We start from the raw sequence: 21,406 nt of genomic DNA on the forward strand, positions 1-21,406 counted from the left end.
AATCAATATATAATTTTATTTTTTTAAAATTATTATTTTATTAAAATAACTAGAATTATAGTTTTAGATATTATTATTTTTTAATTAAAAAATAATAATATTATATCATATAAAACATTAAGTTTATACTCTTTAAAAATAATTTTCTATTCCAGCGAAATAACAAAAAACAACTCCAATAATAACACAAATATGCCATAAATTATGAGAATTACACTTTTTTTTTAAAAAAAATAATAATATAAATATATAAAAAAACCCTTATAAATAAATTACCACTTAATCAAATTTTCCAGGTTTGAATCTTTCAGGACATCTAGCTAAATAAGTACAAAGCCCAATAATAAGAAATATAGCCGTACCAAAATAATAAGGCACACTTTTTTCTAAAAATAGATAATCATTAATCTAATTATTTGCATATATCCTATAATTATATTTATAAAGAAATAATAAAAAAATCAATAAATATATATTTATTAATACGATTTTATAATTAAATGAATAAGAGGAACAGATGTTACTGTTCCTAAAGATCCATATAATAAACCTTTGAAATTTCTGTATTTTTCTTAATGTAAAAAATCAAACAAAGAGACAATAAATACACTAAAACACAAAATTAAATTAAAATAGCTATAAAAATGCATTAAATTTTATTCACAAAAAAACCCGTAATATATACAAGGATATGACCCTCCTCCTATTATTATACATATTCCTCCATAATCTATTCTTAATAAAAAATCACAATGTTTTTTGCTTATGCAATTAAACGTGTGGAATAAAATACTACCACTTAAACATATCATTGAGGAAATTAAGAATAATAAAATTGGAAACACAGAAACTTATTAATTTTATTTTTTTAATTTAATTATATTTTCCTTTTTTTTTTAATAAAAAAAAGAAATTATTATTATAATAATTAATTTTTAAAACTATTGCATATTTACTTTGGTTTATATTTCTTATTTATTTTATTACTTTTATTTATATATTTAAAATTAATCTAAAATTTATAAATGTGTATTCTGCAGTTCTTAAACGTTATTTAAAATGTTTTAATACAGTTAATATTATATATAAAAACTAAATATATTATTTAATTAAATTATAATTGTTTTTAAAAAATATAATTACTTATTTTCTTAATAAAATTTGTTATATAGTTCTTTTACCAAATTTTTATAGTTTTTAGGTAATAATTAGATTTATTATTAAACATGATTAACATAAGCTTCTTTTTGATGATAGTTATATAAAAAAAAAATCATAATTATAACAATTATAACACCAATAACATGTGACCATATATTTGAAAATTCGTTACTTTAACAATGAAAACAACTTTATAATGATTTTTTGTATGAATTATAATTCACCCTATAGCCACTTCTAATATAATGGTTATCTTTCAGATATTAGGCTGCTTGTTCATACGAACCTAGGAACTCTTTTTAAAATTATATTTTTTTTTAATCCTTTAAATTATTCATATGATTTTTTTCTAATGAATAATTTTTTTTAATTAATATAAAAAAAAAACAATGTAAAACTATTGTATTAAATATAAAATATTAAAACAAGAGATTAAATATATTTAATAAAAAAAATAAGAAAAATCTATAAAACTAAATTTAATAAGATTAATTAGATATTTTGAATTAAATATTTAATTATAAAAATTGCTTTATGAACTCGAAAAAATAAATAAAAATAATATTAGCATCTAGTGTATATATAAAGAATTCCATAAAAAATACTTAACTTTATAATTAATAATATTAATTTAAAAAATAATTTTAATTTAATTTTTAATTAATATTATTTTATAACAAAGCCTTTATTTATCAAATAAAATTAATAATATATGATTAAAATAATCTTATTCAAAAAAAAAAAAAAAAATGATTATCTTGTTTTTTGATTTTTATTGTTAATAATAGCTTTATTTTTTAATTTATTTAATAAAAATAAATATAATATTTTAAATGAAAATTACTTTATATTATTTTTTTCTAATAATATAAATATTAAATGCATCATAAACCCTAATTTTGAGCATTTTAATTTTTTAAAATCTATTGTCTTTCGTAGTTAGTATTATCAAAATCTTTTTTTTTTAATTATTAATATTGCTTAAAAAACATTTTAATATTTTATACCATCAGAGAATTGTTCCCACATGTTCCAGTGACTATCATTTTAAGGATAATCTTCATAAAAAGGCATATTTTCATCAGGTCTATTTTCTGAAAGTAATCTGGGAGAGTAATATCCAAAAGGATCGAATTTCAAAAGCTTTTAAAAAATTAATTATAAATATAATTTTTTCTTTTTAATATATATAATTTTATTAATACATTTTCATCAAAAATATAATATCTATTTGAAGTTGGGGCATAAGGTCTTGATTCATCTAATTAAAGATAATTATTATTATTATTTTTTTTAAATTATTTTAATTACCAATAACCATATTAGGGTCAAATAATTCTTCATGTAAATCTTCATATTTTTTGAAAAAAGTTTTCAATTCAAGAGATTCAACTGGCAATTAATACATTTTTCTGAAATCATCGGATACATTATGTAAAGTTTCATTATATTTTATAAAACAAGTTCTATAACCTTCTAATTAATGCGCATTTACTCTTCTTAAAGTAGCTCTTTTGTTTAATTTATTTTTTAATAATTTAATAAATCATATAGATAACTTTTTTCAAATTAAAAAATAATAATTTTAATTTTTTTTTTTTTTTTTTTCATAATTTAATTTTTTTATTTTATCTCAAAATAAAAATAAATTTACCTATAAAGACGAGTTATCTTTTAATGATTTGTTAATATATTAGGATGCTTAGTTCCATAGCATAATAAATTTTAAACTTCTTCCCAATTAAAATTTTTTAAAAAATAGTATGCTTTTGACATTTTTTTATATAAAATTATATTAATTATATATTTTTCTTAAATAAATATTATTTTTTTTTTAAAAAAAAAATTTTTTTTTTATTCAAAAAAAATATCTATAATATGTTTGATTAATATTAAAATAAAAAAATATAATATTATAAAATATATTTTTAATTTCAATAAAAATATGATTCAGTTTATTCTAATGGTTAATAAATAGGGCTAAACTAGGTTTTTTATTTTTTTATATGAATTTTAAATTAATTGAAATTTTATAGACTTGCATAATATTATAATAGTCTGTCTGTTTAAGAAAGAACAACGTTAGAAGGTGAATTAGTTAGAAAATGTTTATCAAGAAATAATACATAATGTTCTTTTATTGAACATAGAAATTATAAAGTAATTTATAGGAGATATGCTTCATTATATTTTATAGTCGGAGTTGATATTGAAGAAGAAGTAATAATTAATTAATAAATAAAGAGTAAAAAGAAAAAAAAAAATTAAAAAAAAAAAAAAAAAGAATGAATTAGCATATTTTGAATTTATACATACATTAGTAGAAACGTTAGATAAATACTTTGAAAATGTCGTAATAATTTAAATAAAATAAAACAAATTTTTATTTATTTTTTTATAAAAAAAAAAAAAAAAGTGTGAACTTGATGTAATTTTAATTATTTTTATTATTTCATCAATAAAGTTTATTTTAAAAATATTATTTTTATCGATGTAGATTATGTTGAGTTTACATAAAGCACATTATATTTTAGAAGAAATGGTAATGAATGGATAAATTGTTGAGACAAATAAAACTCTTATTTTAGGTTTTTTTTTATTAATTTTTAAAAAAATATTATTTATAACCCTAATATTAATATTTATTTTTTTAAATAATTAATTATATACTAAAAGCTCCTTTACATGTTTTAGATAAAATAGGCGAATGAAAAAATAAAAATTAATATTATAAAAATATTTATAAATATTATTTCTTATATTGTTATTTTGAATAAAATATATATACACATTTACCTAAAAATACATTATTTTACTAAATAATAAAAAAAAAATTATAATATATAATTTAAAAATCAATATATATAATAATTAATTTTTAAAAAATAGAAAAATTATTTTATATTTTATTTTTTTGTAAATAAAATAAATTAAACAAACAAACATTAAAAGATATAAAGATATATATAATACTATTTATTTGTTTAACAAAAGCATAAAAAATATTTTATTTTTTCTTTATAAAATTAATAAAAAATACTCACAATCCAGAAACATTTTTAACGTGTAATGCTAAATCTAATAATCTATTAGAATATCCCCATTCATTATCATACCATGAAACAACTTTGTGGAAATTGTCATTTAATCCAATACCTGCTTTGGCATCGAAAATCGAAGATCTGGCATCATGGTTGAAGTCAGTTGAAACAACTTCGTCACCAGTGTATCCTAAAATTCCCTTTTTTTATTTATTAATAAATATTTTATATAAAAATATATATCAATATTACTTTAAGATCTCCTTTTTCAGAGGCTTCTTACATAGCTTTGCAAAGATCTTTATAAGAGACTCCTTTTTCTAATCTGACAGTCAAGTCAACACAAGAGACATTAATGGTAGGTACTCTGAAGGCCATACCAGTAAGTTTTCCTTTGACTTCAGGGAGGACCAATCCTACAGCTTTAGCAGCTCCAGTAGTGGAAGGAATGATATTAGCTTAAGCAGCTCTTCCGGCTCTCCAATCTTTTCCTCCTTTAGCGGCACCATCGACAACTAATTAGGTTGCAGTGGAAGCATGTACAGTTGTCATTAAACCTTCAACGATTCCCCAATTTGAGTGGAGGACCTTAGTAATGGGGGCAAGACAGTTGGTTGTGCAAGAAGCATTAGAAACGATGTTTTCGGAAGCTTTGTAATTTTTGTGGTTGACTCCTACAACATAAGTGGGGGTAGCATCTTTGGCAGGGGCAGAAAGAATAACTTTTTTAGCACCTCCTTTGATATGACCAGCAGCTTTTTCTTAAGTAAGGAATGCGCCAGTAGATTCACATACGATATGAGTACCAAAATCACCCCATTTTAACATGTTGGGGTCTTTTTCATGAGTAAGGTGGACATTGTTTCCGTTTATTTTAATAAGATTTTCGTTTACTTTTTCAACGGTTCCATGCAATTTTCCGTGAGCAGAATCATACTTTAATTAGTAAATAAGGTAGTCAGTGTTCATGAAGGGATCGTTAATAGCATTTACTACTAATTAGCCTTATTTATTTTCAAGTGATGCTCTTAAGACTAATTTACCAATTCTACCGAAGCCGTTAATACCTACTGTTAATGGGGCCATAATTTTTATTTTTTTATTTTAATTGATTATTTTATTTTATTTTTAATTTAATTTTATTTTATTTTATTTTATTTTTATTTTTATTTTTAGTTTACTTTTTATTTATAAAGATATATTTAAAGAATATAATTATTACGTATTTAAATTTTAGAAAATATATATAGTACGTAGTAATTTGCTTTGTTTTTGGTTCTTATAAAAATTATTGTTCGAATATCTTTTTTATAATTATCATTTAAATCCAATTTTTTTATAACTGATCTATTTTAACCTCTTTTCCTTAATTAATTTTATTATTTTCAATAATTACTTGAGTTAATTTATTAACTTTTATATATTATTTTTATATATGTTTTTTATAATTCTCTCTTTAAATTAAAATTCAAAAAGAAGCTCTTAAATACTATACCAAAGAATATAGTCATTTAAAAATACATAAATAAAGTTGTTATTCGTAATAAATGGAATGTAAAAGGCTAATAAACTAAATTTAATTTTAAATATTATATTGATATTTATAAATTATTGTTTAATATAATTTTATTTTTAAGTTAAAAGATTGTCTCAAAAAAAAAAGAATGGTTATAAATCAAAAATAATATTATATTTAATATATAACAATTAAATACAAAAAAAATGAATTTAACATCAGTAGGAAATTTTTTCTATTAGAATAATAGAATTAATATAATTATTGACTATATTTTATATTTAATTTTAAAATATATATTAAATAAATATTAATTATTTATTTATAAGATAATATTTTTATATCTATTTCTTTTATATTTATTTAAATAATTTTTTTTTGTATATCTAAAAAATTATATATTATCTTATCAAAATATTAAAAAAAATAATAGAAAACATAATATACAAATTTTAATATAATTTTAAAAGAATATCAAGTGTTAAAAATTTTAATATAATATTTATAATTTAATCGATAAAAATTATATTTATATTATCACTGATTTTTAATCAATTTCATTATTGCTATAAAATAAATATTTTAAAATTTAAATTTTTTTTTTTTTTTTTTTTTTTTCATATTATACTAAAAAATAAAAAAAATGCTTTTTTTTAACTAAGAAACAAATTAAATGGAAGTCTTAAAGCCAGCGAACATCTAATTAAAGTTTAAATGAATATATAAGAATAATTAAATATTATATAAAATAGAGTTGGGCGTAAATAAAATACTAAAAAGTCAAGTAAACCTTAAAAATAGTAAGAAATAAAAATTCCTTAAAATGTAATCTTAATTTAATTAACTTTTTGGGAATATAATTTTATTTTTTATAATAAAAGATGAATATTGATGAACAAATTTTATTTTTAAATAAATAGTTAAAAGACACTTTAAAAAAATTAGAAGAATTTACAATTAAAAGAGAAAAAATAGAAAGTTAATTATAAGAATTAGAAATAAAAAAAAATCAAAATGAGTAATTTAAAATAAATTAAAAAAAATATTATTAATTTATACATTAGACATGAAAAATTATAAGCATAATAGTCTGTTTTTTCACAAAATCAATTCACTATTAATGAACATTCTGATGATTAAGAAGAAAACATTAATAATAATTCTAATTTTTTCAAAATAGCTTTATTTTAAAAATAAATAAATCAATAACATGTTCCTTAATAAGATAATTTAATACAAATAAATACATAAAATTGTGATGATAATTAAGAAAATAATTAAATAATGGATGAATCAAATGAAGATACATTTATTGAATAATATATATAGAAATTAACAGAAACAGAAAAGCCGCAATAAATTTAAATACAAGAAACAGAAATTAAAAAATGTCCATTATGGGAATAATTTGGAATTGAAGATAAAATATAAAAAGTAAAACCTTAAAAACTTTTTAAATTAAATTTAAAATATTATTATAGTAATTATAATAAATTAGTTAATTAAATGAAGCCTAAATAATAAAATTAGCATAATAATTTGGATTAAAAACTAAAGATATGGTATAAAATATAAAAATTAAATTCTTATTTTGTTTAATTATTTTAAAAAATAATAGAAATAAACTAAAGAATAATTATAAGTAATATATAGTTATTTAGAAGAAAGTATACTTCCATAAGAATATTTAAAAGACTTTACTCCAAAAATACTAGACTTAATAAATAATAATTGATATAAATAGTCTTTTGTAATTAAAAAAATAAAAAAATTAAATTAAACTTTAAAAACCTAAACTATTATAAAATTTACTTTATAAATAAAATATAAAAATAATTTATATAATTTAAATAAGATTAAATTATTTATATATAATAGAATTTATTCTATAAGATTTTTTTTATATATATAGTACAACATTATTTAAATTATCGAGTAAAAATTCAAAAAAATAAATAAATAAAATATAATATATATTTTATTAACAAATTATAAATCTTCATTAATTATCTTATTCATTATCATTATCACTTTCCATAACTTTAAAACTACTTTAGAAAAACACAGTATCTTATTTAATAAAGTTTGATCTTTTAACTTTAAGTAATTCATTTCTTTCTTTTTCTAATCTATCTTTAGTACTATGTATTAATTAAACCATAATAGCTGAGAGAAGCGCGAAAATTCCAAAATGAATAATATAAATCAATATAATTAACATCTATAATAAAAATAAATTATTTTAAAATTAACTTTTTTTCTTTTTACAGATTAGGTTTTTAATGAAAAAATTAATTATCTTACTAAAGGAGGCAAATCATTTTAATATAACTGTTTTAATTCTGGTATAAAACTAGAAACTTGTATATTATAATTTTATAAATTAAACATTTATTTTCAATTATATATTTACATAGGCTGCATTTTATGATAGATGATAGACTAAAAATAAAACTATCATACATTGGTAAAACCCCATCAGAAAACATCATTATACATAATGCACCTACAGCATTAACAGAAAATATTATGAATGATATAACCCATGAGCTTTTGACAAACATTGTTAATATTTCCGAATAAACTTAGATTTAATAACTCCATTTAACAATATATTTCGTAAAAGAAGTAAAAAGTAATAATATATTTACAGCAGTAAAATAATTAATCAACTTATCTTATTATATATATTTATCCAAATATATATATTCTTTTGATGTTAAATCTATTTTTTATTTTTCTGCTTTAATATTATCGCTTATACCTCCTTATACTATAATCAGTATTAAAGATATAATATCTAAACAAAAAAATAAATATAAAACAAAAAAATATATTTAAGAAATATACTTAAAATATCAAAAATAGTCGGCCTTTTAATAAGTATAATAACTTTTCTAAAATCAAAAATAAAATAAACTGAATCTGTAAATTACGGCAAAGTTAATTTATTTAATTCTAATTCCATATTTGCTTTAGGATCGTTTTTATAGTTTTCTCCATATCTTCTTTTAATATCTAATTCAAAATAAGCATTTTTATTCATAATATCCTTTATTTCTTTTTATTTTTATTTAAAACGCAAAATTCTTGCATTTTTTGTTTTCGCGCCGAAAATTCCTATATATTCAAATGCCGCGAAAAAAAGCAACAAACCAGCAATAGTATTAATAATTAAAGACAATATATCATCTTTTTCTGATTACTATTTTAAAGAAATTGAATTTGTGTATATATCAGTAGTCAACATAAATGAATCCGAATAAATTTATCTTATAATAATTTTGTTTTAATATATTATTTAACTAGGGGCATTATAAGCATTTACAATTATTTATATTTAAGATGTTTAATAATCTATCCATTTATCACTTTTTTTTCATTGTTAAAAAAAAAAAAAATTATTTAACAAAATACTTAATTAATCCAGCTATTTATGATATGATTTCTCCATCTATACCTGGAAGATCGATATAATATCCTGAAAGATCTTGGTTTTCTTAATTTTCTTTATAAATAAAATGTTCAGGAGCTTTTCCTTATCCTTTCCAATATGTCTCTGTATCTATTACTCCAAAATCTATACATTTAAAGTATTTTTCAAAGACTTATTTATGTACTTCATTATATATTTGACAAGAAGGATTGATTTTGAATCTTTATTAAATAATTCTACCTACCAAATTTGCATTTCTTTAATATTTTTTCGGTTTACAATTGTCTTAAATTTTTTAATTTTTACAAATTCTCTTGTTATCTAAATTTTTATTTTTATATTTAACTATAAAAAATAAATTAAATACAATCATCTTCTTAATTTGTCATTCCATAATAAGCAAAATAAATATTTCTTATATCTTAGTGATCACTTGAAATTAATGAATAATCTATTATATATTTCTTTATTAAACTTTTTTATTAAAATCTAAATGGAAATTAGGTAAATTCTAAAAAATTAAATTAACATTTTATAGAGTATTGTTGCTTATACTTTTTTATAAAAAAAAATTAAACAAAAAATAATATATATTTGTAATTTTTTAACTTATATTTATCTATTCTGTCATCGTTATCAAATTTATATACAACAAATAAAGCAATTAGAATAAAAACAATTAGATTTTCAAAAAATGATTTTATATATTCGAAACATTTTGCAATGTTTAAATCATTGTTTTTTTTATTTTTATTTTTCTTTCCCTTTAAATTTAATTTTAAATCTTCCTCATTAAATATATTTTATTCAAGTAACTATATATAATTTATATATAATTTATATATATATATTAATATATATATATATATATATATATATATAATAATATGTACTCCTTATTATTCATTTTACTCATTTATAATTTCTGTTTCTTATGCTTCATTATTTTTAGCAATATCACGACTAATTTTTTTATTTAATATAATAAAATAAAATATTTTTATAAATAATTATAAAAGTTATTATATTTATTAATATATTAACAAAATATTATTAATTTTTAAAGGTTATTTTTTTAATGAATAAAAAAATTTATACTTTATTTTTATATGAAGCACTGGTGTATAATTTTTTATTGCTCGAAAAATTGGTGGATAAAGAGATTTTTGTATTTCCATTTAATCAATTAATACGTTTCCACTTTCATCTATAAAAATAAGCGAGTCTTCTTATATACCATAGTTCTAACAAAGATACTTTTTTAATTATTCAAAAGTTTTAGTTTTATTAATATTTATAGGAAGATCTGACTCCTATCCATTTTAATTTATTTTAATTATAAAATTGTATTCTTAATTATAATCCCCATTTTTTAAAGCTAAATTTAAATTGATTATATTATTATTTTCATTATTATTATCTTTAAATTAATTTTTATTAGAAAAAATAAAAGATTAATTTACTTTTTTTGTTTTCTTGTTATTTTTCATTTATCAATTTTAATTTATTTTCTATAGGTTAAATCATATGCTAAATTTTATTGTTTTAAATTCTACAATCTTTATAAAAGCATTTTAGAATTTTTCTAACTCTTTCTTCAATCATTTTTAGTTGTTTGGCGTCTGAACTTCCATGCTATTATTTAATTTGTTAAATACTCAATGTTATTTATTTTAATTTTGTTTCTTTTTCTTCTATACGCTAGATTTTTAAGAAAATAAATATACATTATTTTAAAAACTTACATTCTAAAGCATTTTTATTTATTAAGTATAAATAGTATTTATTTTATCAAGTTTCATTATTTCTTAATTAAATTCATTTAATTTTTCCTATGTTTTTCTCCTTTCTTGCTCTGCACTATCTAACTCTTTCTGTATAACCTGATTATTACGAATCATTATAGAAACAAGAATTATTATTTTAAAAAATAAAATTATTTTTGTTATATAATAAAGTCAATTATAAAATAAATCAAATCAATCTAAAAAAAAAAAAAAAAAGATTTAATGTTTATAAATAAATTTTTAATTTTATTTTTTATAAGCACAAATAATGTATAATTAGGCTTAATAGTTAATAAAAATAATATAATTTATTTTTGTTTGATTTAATTTATTACACGAATATCAATAAATTAAGATCAAATTACATATCAATAAATTACTTTATAATTAAATTTTAAATATTAGAATTATTTATAATTTTAGTAGTATATTTGATATTTATTTTAATAAAATTATAAAAATATTACAATTATGTTTTTAAAATCGAAATTTTATATTTTTTTTGGAAAACTTTAATACATTAAAAGAATTTATATTAATAAAAAGAAAATATGTGAGAAATTAAATAGGAATTTTTTAATTTTAATATTATAATAATATAATAACTAGCAAAATAAACTTGATATTTTTAGATAAGTAAAATAATAAATAAAGCAAACCAAAATTTAATTTTTCTATATTATAATATTAGATATATTTTATCATTTATGCAAATAAAAATATAACATAATTAAAAAAACTTAATGTAGAAAGATAAATTGAAATTTATATAAATGAATATTATAACTATATGTATTCAAATTATATTTTTTTATGATTATAATTAATTATTTTAAATAAATAATTCATTTGTTTTAGTCAAATTAAAACTATATATTATTAATTATATACTTTTTGTTATTTAAAAATATTATTTAATTAAATATGTACCTATTTATTTATTAATAAATTTTAATCTAATAATTTAAAAAAAAATATAAAACACCAGAAAAATATAAATATATTTTATATATAAAATAATAAAATTTAAAATATAATATATAGATATATAAATTTATAAGCTATTCAATATATTTAACTAATATTACAAAAAAAAATTATATTAATAATTGAAAAATAATACATAAAAAACTTTATTTTTAAAATAATAAATGAACTTCTTATAGTAAGGAAGACAAATAATCAATAATAATAGCATTTTAAATACAGCCAATAACAACTAAATTTAAAATTAAATAAATTTAATAAATGTTGATATATATTAATAATTAAACGAGAATGCAATACGTGAATAAATTCGTTTCCTTCGAAATAATACAGAAGGCGTAAACTAAGTAAGGTTTAACAGTACGAATTATTTAAGAGAACTTATTCATGCTTCCCCTTCGATTTAAATTAATTCTAATATAACTAGTAATCATACTCTCTAAAACTAAGTAGGATTAACAACAATTTCAAACTTATAAAATCAAATAAATGAAAATGAATAGAATAAATAGGAAGAAGATGAAATATATGAAGAAGATTCTTCTTTTTTAGAAGAAGAAGAAGAAGAAAGTAATTAGTGTTCAATTATGTAAGATTAAATAAGGTAAAATGTAAAAGAATAGTATAAAAATTCTGTATATAATTAATTGGATTAATGTTTTTCATCCTAATCATCTTTCAGTAATTTGCTTAGTAATTATTGTTATAAGTTTAATAGGTTAAGGGTATAAACGGCTCCTGCAAGACCTTTAAGTGATATAGAGGAGTTCAAAAGAAGCTATATATTTATGATTTTGGAATAAAATATTATTTTAAATTAAAGGCTTTTATAAACTGATTATTAAAAATTTGACCTTGACTCAATTATCGGATAAAAAATTTTCAAAAAATATCTCAAGAATATTTAAAAATTAATAAAGGTAAAATAATTTATTATTTACATATATTTTTTTTTTTTTTTTCGTTAATAATATAATTATTTTTTTTATATTAAAAAGGTTCTTAAATGTTAAAAAGGTTCGAGAAAATACAGAAGTGATTTTTCAAAAGCTTATAGAATATTATTTAAGGAAGGTGAATTAAATTATTTAACTGAAATATTTGATAGTGCATAAGAAGGTGTTTATATAAATATTTTTATTTTATTTCTTAAATATATATAAAAAAAGGTTTCCCTTATTTATATGTAAATGGCGAAAAATTTGTATTTACAGAATAAGTAATAGAATTAGGCCGCTAGTTAATGCAAAGTTTTTTAAAAATGTAAAATACAATAAAATTTACTTATTTAAAAATATGTTAAAATGTCCAAGAATAAACATGTGAGGAATTAAAAATATATTTAAAATAAAGTCTTGAAATATTTGATAATAATTGGGCTTAATTTGAGAAACAATATATAAATGAATTAATAATTATTGAAGCTAAATCAAGAAAATATATATAAGATGCTATAGATATATAATAGAAATTATAAGAAATCGAATAAAAGGAGAAATTTAAAGGTAAATACTTCATTTAAAACGAAGAATATATAAAACTTTAAAAATAATTATGTAAATAAATTTCGTTAATAAATTCTATAGCTAATATGGAAGGAAAAGGAAGGGATGATTTAGATTTCGAAATTTTATAAGAAGCAGAAAATGTTTTAAAAAAAATCACAAATGAATAATCGCTTGCGGTTAGAAGTTTGGCTGAAAAAATTAAATAATGCTTTTAAAATTTAAGGGAAATATTTATAAAGTATTAAGAAAGTATAGATACTCTTGATCCTTAATTAAAAAATAATACTGATCTAGTAGAAGCTTTATATCAATATGAAGTTTCTTGGGAAAAAGGTATTTTTTTGTTGATTAATTTAGATAAATATGTTTATTTTTTTGTTAAATATAGGTAAAAACTATTTTCTTGATGCATAAAAAACTAGTTTTTTAATATAATTTACTCATATAATAGAAGCTACAAGTTGTAAATATAAAGAATTTAAAGAATAACTTGAATTTAGAGATGCTGATATGTTTCTTAATATTCCATGTTTATTGGTTTTAAAATTATTAGAAAAAGAAGATAAAAATATTTGCAATTATTTTTTACCTTAAATATTTTATAAAGACCATAAACTTAATTCAATTTATAAATAATTAGATTAAGAATATTAAGAATGGAAGAAATAATTTAAAAAAAACTACTTTTATTATAATTTTTTAGAAAAAAAATTACTTAATATTAAAATTAATGAATATGATAAAATAGTTGTTGGAAATCTTTCTTAGGCTGATAAAATTGTACATAAAATTAAATAATTAGCTATTGAAATTTAAAGAAATATTCCTGTTGAATGGAATAATTTTTTAGATGTTTCTTTAAATTGATTTTTTTTTTATTAATTAATAAATAATACATATTATGTTTTAAATTTTTATCTTATAAATACATTTTTTTAAATCAAGTTTCAATATATATATATTTTTTTTTAAAAAAAAAGAATGATTTTTATAACTTCTTTGAAATTTTATATTTAATGTAAATAAAATTTATGTGTTTTTTATACAATAAACAATAATAAATTACAACAAAAAAGTTAATTTTATTTTTATTTTTATATTTTTATATTTTTTTTAATTTAAAAAAATAAAAAAACTAATTTTTAAATTTTAAAAAAAAAAAAAAAAAGAAAGAAATTATAAAAAATAAAAATCAAATAAACTTTAGCATATATAAAAACAAATATACAAATTATAGACAAAAAGTAAAATAACCAAAAAGAGTAAAATGATAGAACAAATATAAATGTCCGGAGAAATTCCACAACCTCGTTTTGGACACACAACAACATAAATAAACCGTACAACAGTAATATTATTTGGCGGTGCAACTGGAGATACAGGCAAATATAGTATTACAGGCGATTTATTTTCATGTGACATAACCATCCGATATTGGAAGCGTTTAAATCCTTCAGGAGTTCCTCCCTCTAACCGTGCTGCTCATTGTTCTGCATCAATTGATAATAACAATAAATTAGTTATTTTTGGTGGAGCAGTTGGAGGTAAATACATATACATATATATATTTTTATTAAAAAAAAAATTGAATAAAAGGTGGTGGATTAGCAGATGATAATTTATATGTTTTGGATTTAGCATAAGGGGATAATAAAACTACTTGGATAAATATTCCAATTGTAGGAACTACACCAGGTCGTAGATATGGTCATACGATGATTTTTGTAAAACCTTTTTTGGTTGTTTATGGAGGAAATACAGGTTCGGAGGCTGTAAATGATGTATGGGCGTTAAATTTAGAAAAATCGCCATATAGTTGGTTTAAATTGGAATGTAATGGGGAATTTCCGGTTGTTAGAGTATATCATTCAGCTGCTTTATGCTCTTCAGGCGCCGCAAACGGTATGATGGTAATTTTCGGAGGAAGGACTTCCGACTAATCTGCTCTTAATGATAGTTGGGGTCTCCGAAGACACCGAGATGGCAGATGGGATTGGGTAAAAGCTCCATACAAAGTCAATTCAGAGCTCCCTATTCATCGATACTAGCACAACACAATTTTTTAAGGAGCTCTAATGTTAGTAATAGGAGGAAGAAGTAACCAAATAAACGATAATATTCCTTTAGAAATATACGATACAGAAACTAGTGATTGGTATAAATTTGCGGCTGTAATGAGATTTAGACATTCAGTTTGGATTGTTTAAAATATGCTTTATATACATGGAGGTTTCGATTCTGAATAGCCAAATGTACCTACAGATTCTATATTAAGACTTGATTTAATGAAATTAGTTTAAATTTATCCGAATTTAAGTAAATAAATTGCAAAATATAGTAGTGTAGATTTAGGTTAATATTAGTAGAAAAATATTGGTTAATAAGGATTTTAATAATAATAATAATTTAGATAAGAAAAAATGGATACTGAACAGGAGTTTGATGGATTTTAGGGGAATACTTAATTATAATCGAAAATTAATAATATTGGGTAATAGTAGAAGGTTATTAGATTAGCTTAAGAGGCGATTGTGGCGACTTGTTATGATCCAAATGACCCGAACGGTTAATAAGATTCTAATTCTATCAAAAAAATCTAAATTTAGAAACTATAAAAATAAGGAATTAAATTATGTATTTTTATTATATTTTTATTTTTTTTATTTATAAATATATATATATAGCTACTAATGTTAGATATAATTAAGATAATTAAGATATAGCAAGTAAAAAGCTATATTATGAATCAATTTATTAGATTTTTTTGGAATAACTTTTACATCCTGATTAATACGAAAATGCAACATAATAAGATTATTTAAGTTATATCAAAAAAGAATAAATTATTAAGTTATGTGATGAAGTTTAAAAAGTTTTTGAAAAAGAACCTATGGTGTTAAAAATAAGAGCCCCAATGAAAATATTTGGAAGTTTAAATGGTTAATTTTAAGATTTGATGCGTTTTTTTAACCATTTTGATTCTCCTTGTAATTACCAATTATTTGATGAAGATATAGATATTAATGATTATTTATTTATGGGAAATTATTTAGGAAGAGGTACTATGTAAGTCGAAACAATTTTACTTTTATTTTCTTTAAAATTGAAATATTTTGATTAAATACATATGATTAGAGGAAATATGGAAGATAAAAAAATTTCTAAAGCTTTTGGATTCGCTGACGAATGCCAAATGAAGTTCATGGAAGATGTAAATGATCCATATTCTGTTTTTTAGAGAATAAATCGTGTTTTCGAATATATGCCCCTTGCGGCAGTTTTGGAAGATACTGCTTTGTGTGTACATAGTGGAATAGGAAGTACTTTAAGGACTATAGATGAAATAGAATTAATTCCAAGGCCTTTGGAAGTTATATAAGACCCAAAAACTTATTAACATAAAATCGCTTTAGAAATTTTATGGAGTGATCCATGTTTAAGTGAATCTGATTAAGAAAATAAATCACATGATATTTTTGGATTGAAAAATGTGCTTAAGTTTGGTTAAAAAAGAGTTTAAAAGTTTATGACTGATAATAATATTAGCATTATTATTAGAACTAATGAGCCTGTAATGAAAGGTTTTGAGAGATTAAATAATAATATTATTACTATTTTTTCAAATACTAATTATGCTGGAAGGTATTAAAATAATGCTTCAATACTATGCGTGGGGAAAACTATGAAAATATAACCAAAATCTATTTAGTCGAATATTAATTTCAATAGTAAGTATTCATGGCATGATTTGGAGTAGTTACTTGAAAGTAGAAAACAAAGTAAATATACATGTGGCTTGGTGGATTAGGAAGAAATTATTTTGAGGAAAAAATAAGCAACTCCGCCAAGGGATTTAAATGAAATAGGATGATTATGTTTATTAATCATTTTTTATTAACATTTTTCGTATTTGGAAATTAAAATAAATATAATATTAGAATTTTTATATTTTTTTTTAAATATATATATTTATATTTATATTTATATATAATAATTAAATGTATTTTTTCTATTTAAAAATTATATTTGATTTATGTACATTTTATAAATATTTTTTTATTTTTTAAATTAAATATTTATAAGAATATATATTAATTTAACTTTTATTTTTTTTCTTTTTATCTTAAAAACAATTTTTTTTGTAAAAAATATTCTTTATAATTGTATTATAATAATAATAAATTGTCAATTTTTAATAATATATTAAAAATAATTATTTCAGAATTTTATAAAGTAAAAAAAATAGAAAAATTTTTTAATATTATAAAATATCATCTATTCTTAATATTATTTTTAAATAGAAATATAATTATATAAAATATTTATTTCAAAAAACATAAAAAAAATAAACAATAAAGCTAAAAATGGATGAATAAGATTGGATGCCTTTAGAGAGTAACCCAGACGTAATAAATGAGTTCATATAGAAATTAGGATTTGATATATAAAAATATGCTTTTAATGATTTATATGATTTAGAAGAATAATCTCTCAAACAAAATAGTTCTAAAACATTAGCTGCCCTATTAACATTTCCTGTTGACGAAAAAGTGAATTAATTTAATGAAAACGAGAAGAAAGAAATAATTAAAAAAGGTTAATTTATAAATCCTAAGTTATATTTTATGAAATAATATGCTGAAAATGCTTGCGGGACTATAGCCATATTTAACACTGTAATGAATTTAATTCAAGATGATCATTCTTTTATTTAAAAAGATTCCCTTTTTGATAAGTTCTATAAAGAAACAATTGGTTTAAATCCAGATGAACGTGGACATCATTTTAAATAATTAAAAGAATTGAAATAATAGCATGTTGAGGCTGTTTAAAATGGTGAAACTTAATACGATTATAATGATGATGTTTTTCATCATTTTGTTTGTTTGGTCTCTAAAAATGGGATTCTCTATGAACTTGATGGAATGAAAGAATTTCCTATAAATCACGGAAATACATCAAAAGATTCATTTTTAGTTGATGTTGCAAGGGTTTTTAATGAATTTGTTCAAAGAAGTGATGAATAAATGAGTTATAATGTATTAGTATTATAAAAAAATGATTGAATATTATTATTATTTTGGACAGTCTCAATTTTAAATATATATATTTTTTTAATTTAAATTCTTTTCATTAAAAACTTTTATTTATCAAAAAAAAAAATTACATATAATATATTTTTTTATATATTATAAATAACTTTTTGTGTTTTATTATAAAAGATTTATTAATTAAATACTAAAAAAATATTGTAAGACAAACTACAAAAATTTACACTATTATAAAAAATATAAATAAGATTTTTATAATTAGCTTAATTATTTAATTTAATTATTTATTAAAATATTTATAAATCATTAAAATTTTACTTTATTTTTATAAACATTATGTATTATTAAGATTTCTTAGTTTTCATTAATTATCTTACTTAATTTATGATATTCTATTAAAAAGCTATTTTTATTTAAAACAAACTCAAATTTTTAAATAATTAAATTTATAAATTTATAAATTTAATAAGTAAGCTAGTTTTTAATAGGACATATTAAATTTAATTATTAATTATTAAATGTAATAATCTATTTTGCATTTATATAGCTCTATTAATTTACTAAATTTAGAATAGAATTAATATTAAATTTTTTATATTTTTGAAAATTTATATATTAGTTATCCTTAAAAATATATTCTATTAATATATTTTACCATTATTAATTAATATCAAATATTATATATTCAACTTAAAATAAGCTTAAAAATATTTAAAGTACAATACATAAGGATTAAGGAGGACTTTATTTAAAATTTATCTCTATATTTTTTAGATTTTAAAAAATAAAAAATATTTGTCGAATTTAAATATCTTCATTTTTTTCTAATTCATCTAAAAATAGTTAGTTATTTTGGTAAATTTCTTATTTTTACTTAATGTATTTATTACAATCTGATAATTCTATTAGAAATTTATTCAACTTTTTTTTAAATTATTTACAAACTAATCTTATTTATAATAATTCATTTAATTTTAAAAATTTAAATATATAACTTTAAAATATTTCATTGGGCAACTAATAAAAAAAAAAATTTCTTTTAAAATCTTAAAAAAAGATGAAATTGCTTGGAATACCATCTTAAATACTAAACTTATAAAAAGGTCCTTTATTATTATCAATAATAGGATGAATAATTTATAGATTTGGTAATGAATTCTTTTTAGTTATATTTATTTATTTTTTAAAAAGGTTATTTTTTAAATTTTATTATTAATCATTTCTATTAGATAAATTTTTAATAAAAATTGAATTTTGAATATCATTTAATTTATTATTTGATTAATAGTTTTATTTTCCTTATCATAATTTATTTATAGATTTTGAAAAGTTAAATTTATTTTAGTTTTTTTCTCTTATGAACATTTAAGATTTACTTTACTATATTAAGTTTTATAAATTTTAGTAATTGCTATTGTAATGACTTTTTTATTAACTTTCAAATTATTAATCATGATTACCTAAACAACTATTTTAAATACAAGTTAAGCTGATTTAAGGCGCTAAAGTTTTTTAAAAAGTATTTATATTTTTTTATTTTTTATTATTATAATTATTTGGAATAATATTAAAAGAATTTAAGTTATTATGTGTTGTAGTTTGATTATTCGTTTAGCTTTAATAAATATTTTAAAAAACCTAATTTGTAAAAATATTTTAATTTATTTTTACTGTTGTTTTATTTTCCATTTTTTTATTTAATTTTTTTTGTTTATTTTTTAATATTAAAGAAAGTAAAAAAAATTCATTTTTTATTTCTTAGTCTTTTTTTTAATTATAGCTAATTTTTAGCTTTTTTATGGCGAATTTGTTTAACTATTACTAAAGTTATTTATTTCAAAATTTTAATATTAATTGATTGATAATTTTTATTAGTCTTTTTAGTTATTTTTATTTGTCTCAGTTAAATATTAATTTTAAGTTTAACCATTTATTTTATCAGTAAAATGAGTTAAATTATATGTTTGGTAATTTATTTTTTATTTATTTAAATATCTATATTAAAAATTAACAATAGAGTTCAAATCAATATTTTGATCTTCAAAGGTATTTAATTTGAATTTATTTAAATTTTATTTATAACATAAATCATAATTTCTTGTTTTTTTTTTTTTGATTTACATCTATTTATCTTTTAATAAATTTGTTTTTTATTTTTTTAAAAAAAAATAACTTAATTTAATAAAATTTTTTAATAATCTTTAAAAATTAAAATTAAAAAAAATAGCTTTGATATAAAATTAATTTTTTTATATTAATTATTAATTTAATTATTTATTTTACAATTTTTTAAATAAAAAATTAATTAAATAAATTAAAATATTTTAATTTTAAATATAAAAAAAAATTAAATATTTTATTTATACTTATTTATATTATTAATGATTTTAATAAATTACTTGATTATTTTAATATTTTTTAAATTTTAAATATAAATATTTTTTTGATTTATGAAAAACAATTTTAATAGGGTTATATAATTTTCTAAATTTTCTTTTTAAAATATTTAATAATATGAATTAAAATATAAATAATATAATTTATCAAAAAAATTAATTTTTAAATAAAAGAGTATATTATATTTATTTAAAAAAAAATTATTTAATAAAAAATTATATAAAATATTATTACATTTGGAAAATTAAAAAATAAATATTGTATTTATTAAACAATAAAAATTTAATATTTTCCAAAAAAATAAAATATAAAAGTGCTGTTAATAGTATTTTTTTAAATAAAGATTACTTATTTTATAGTTTAAAAGAATGAATAAAAAATAATTATTGTATAATTTAATTTAATTTTATTTTAAAATTAATTTTTTTTAAAAAGTAAACATTCAAGTTTTTATTTAAACCTTAAGTTTTAATTCAAATAATTATTGGATTTTATAATTGATTTATATTTAATTTATTTTTC

At 17.9% G+C, this 21,406-nt stretch overlaps 8 protein-coding genes across 8 annotated transcripts, besides 16 other annotated features; 4 read left to right on the forward strand and 4 right to left on the reverse strand. All coding sequences in view use genetic code 6, as the record gives it.

The window, feature by feature from the left end:
• The first annotated feature begins 11 nt into the window (after positions 1–11).
• Positions 12–47: a microsatellite.
• Positions 48–105: 58 nt separating this feature from the next.
• Positions 106–1,499, reverse strand: IMG5_076560 (hypothetical protein; the record flags this gene model as incomplete). Its single annotated transcript, XM_004036564.1, has 3 exons — positions 106–216; positions 277–427; positions 487–1,499. 3 exons carry the CDS (start codon positions 1,497–1,499, stop codon positions 106–108), a joined length of 1,275 nt encoding a protein of 424 aa, XP_004036612.1.
• A 546-nt stretch (positions 1,500–2,045) lies between these two features.
• On the reverse strand, positions 2,046–2,937 carry IMG5_076570 (hypothetical protein; the record flags this gene model as incomplete). Its single annotated transcript, XM_004036565.1, has 5 exons — positions 2,046–2,116; positions 2,169–2,304; positions 2,367–2,422; positions 2,473–2,672; positions 2,816–2,937. 5 exons carry the CDS (start codon positions 2,935–2,937, stop codon positions 2,046–2,048), a joined length of 585 nt encoding a protein of 194 aa, XP_004036613.1.
• Positions 2,938–3,124: 187 nt separating this feature from the next.
• On the forward strand, positions 3,125–3,872 carry IMG5_076580 (hypothetical protein; the record flags this gene model as incomplete). Its single annotated transcript, XM_004036566.1, has 5 exons — positions 3,125–3,150; positions 3,198–3,381; positions 3,446–3,514; positions 3,659–3,749; positions 3,838–3,872. The coding sequence occupies 5 exons, from the start codon at positions 3,125–3,127 to the stop codon at positions 3,870–3,872; spliced, it is 405 nt and encodes a 134-aa protein (XP_004036614.1).
• Positions 3,408–3,443: a microsatellite.
• Positions 3,408–3,444: a microsatellite.
• A 168-nt stretch (positions 3,873–4,040) lies between the features above and the next one.
• On the reverse strand, positions 4,041–5,328 carry IMG5_076590 (hypothetical protein). The gene is made up of 2 exons (XM_004036567.1): positions 4,455–5,328; positions 4,041–4,402 (listed from the first exon to the last, which is right to left on the reverse strand). The coding sequence occupies exons 1-2, from the start codon at positions 5,286–5,288 to the stop codon at positions 4,202–4,204; spliced, it is 1,035 nt and encodes a 344-aa protein (XP_004036615.1). The 5' UTR covers positions 5,289–5,328; the 3' UTR covers positions 4,041–4,201.
• Positions 5,292–5,375: a microsatellite.
• Positions 5,299–5,392: a microsatellite.
• Positions 5,300–5,392: a microsatellite.
• A 224-nt stretch (positions 5,393–5,616) lies between these two features.
• Positions 5,617–5,649: a microsatellite.
• A 2,848-nt stretch (positions 5,650–8,497) lies between these two features.
• IMG5_076600 (hypothetical protein) lies at positions 8,498–10,644 on the reverse strand (the record flags this gene model as incomplete). Its single annotated transcript, XM_004036568.1, has 3 exons — positions 8,498–9,075; positions 9,630–10,117; positions 10,253–10,644. The coding sequence occupies 3 exons, from the start codon at positions 10,642–10,644 to the stop codon at positions 8,498–8,500; spliced, it is 1,458 nt and encodes a 485-aa protein (XP_004036616.1).
• Positions 9,971–10,036: a microsatellite.
• Positions 10,479–10,516: a microsatellite.
• A 1,871-nt stretch (positions 10,645–12,515) lies between the features above and the next one.
• IMG5_076610 (hypothetical protein) lies at positions 12,516–14,303 on the forward strand (the record flags this gene model as incomplete). The annotated part of the gene is made up of 4 exons (XM_004036569.1): positions 12,516–12,848; positions 12,927–13,047; positions 13,098–13,769; positions 13,825–14,303. 4 exons carry the CDS (start codon positions 12,516–12,518, stop codon positions 14,301–14,303), a joined length of 1,605 nt encoding a protein of 534 aa, XP_004036617.1.
• Positions 14,304–14,512: 209 nt separating this feature from the next.
• Positions 14,513–14,556: a microsatellite.
• Positions 14,557–14,721: 165 nt separating this feature from the next.
• Positions 14,722–17,307, forward strand: IMG5_076620 (ser thr protein phosphatase family protein, putative; the record flags this gene model as incomplete). Its single annotated transcript, XM_004036570.1, has 3 exons — positions 14,722–14,980; positions 15,033–16,070; positions 16,121–17,307. 3 exons carry the CDS (start codon positions 14,722–14,724, stop codon positions 17,305–17,307), a joined length of 2,484 nt encoding a protein of 827 aa, XP_004036618.1.
• Positions 16,067–16,104: a microsatellite.
• Positions 17,308–17,312: 5 nt separating the features above from the next.
• Positions 17,313–17,341: a microsatellite.
• Positions 17,342–17,395: 54 nt separating this feature from the next.
• Positions 17,396–17,426: a microsatellite.
• Positions 17,427–17,801: 375 nt separating this feature from the next.
• On the forward strand, positions 17,802–18,542 carry IMG5_076630 (hypothetical protein). The gene has a single exon (XM_004036571.1). It carries the CDS (start codon positions 17,819–17,821, stop codon positions 18,500–18,502), a length of 684 nt encoding a protein of 227 aa, XP_004036619.1. The 5' UTR covers positions 17,802–17,818; the 3' UTR covers positions 18,503–18,542.
• A 2,442-nt stretch (positions 18,543–20,984) lies between these two features.
• Positions 20,985–21,028: a microsatellite.
• A 41-nt stretch (positions 21,029–21,069) lies between these two features.
• Positions 21,070–21,109: a microsatellite.
• A 175-nt stretch (positions 21,110–21,284) lies between these two features.
• Positions 21,285–21,317: a microsatellite.
• The last annotated feature ends 89 nt before the right edge of the window (positions 21,318–21,406 follow it).

This window comes from Ichthyophthirius multifiliis (assembly GCF_000220395.1).
Source record: "Ichthyophthirius multifiliis unplaced genomic scaffold scaff_1120509250477, whole genome shotgun sequence".
NCBI classification, from domain to species: Eukaryota; Ciliophora; class Oligohymenophorea; order Hymenostomatida; genus Ichthyophthirius; species Ichthyophthirius multifiliis.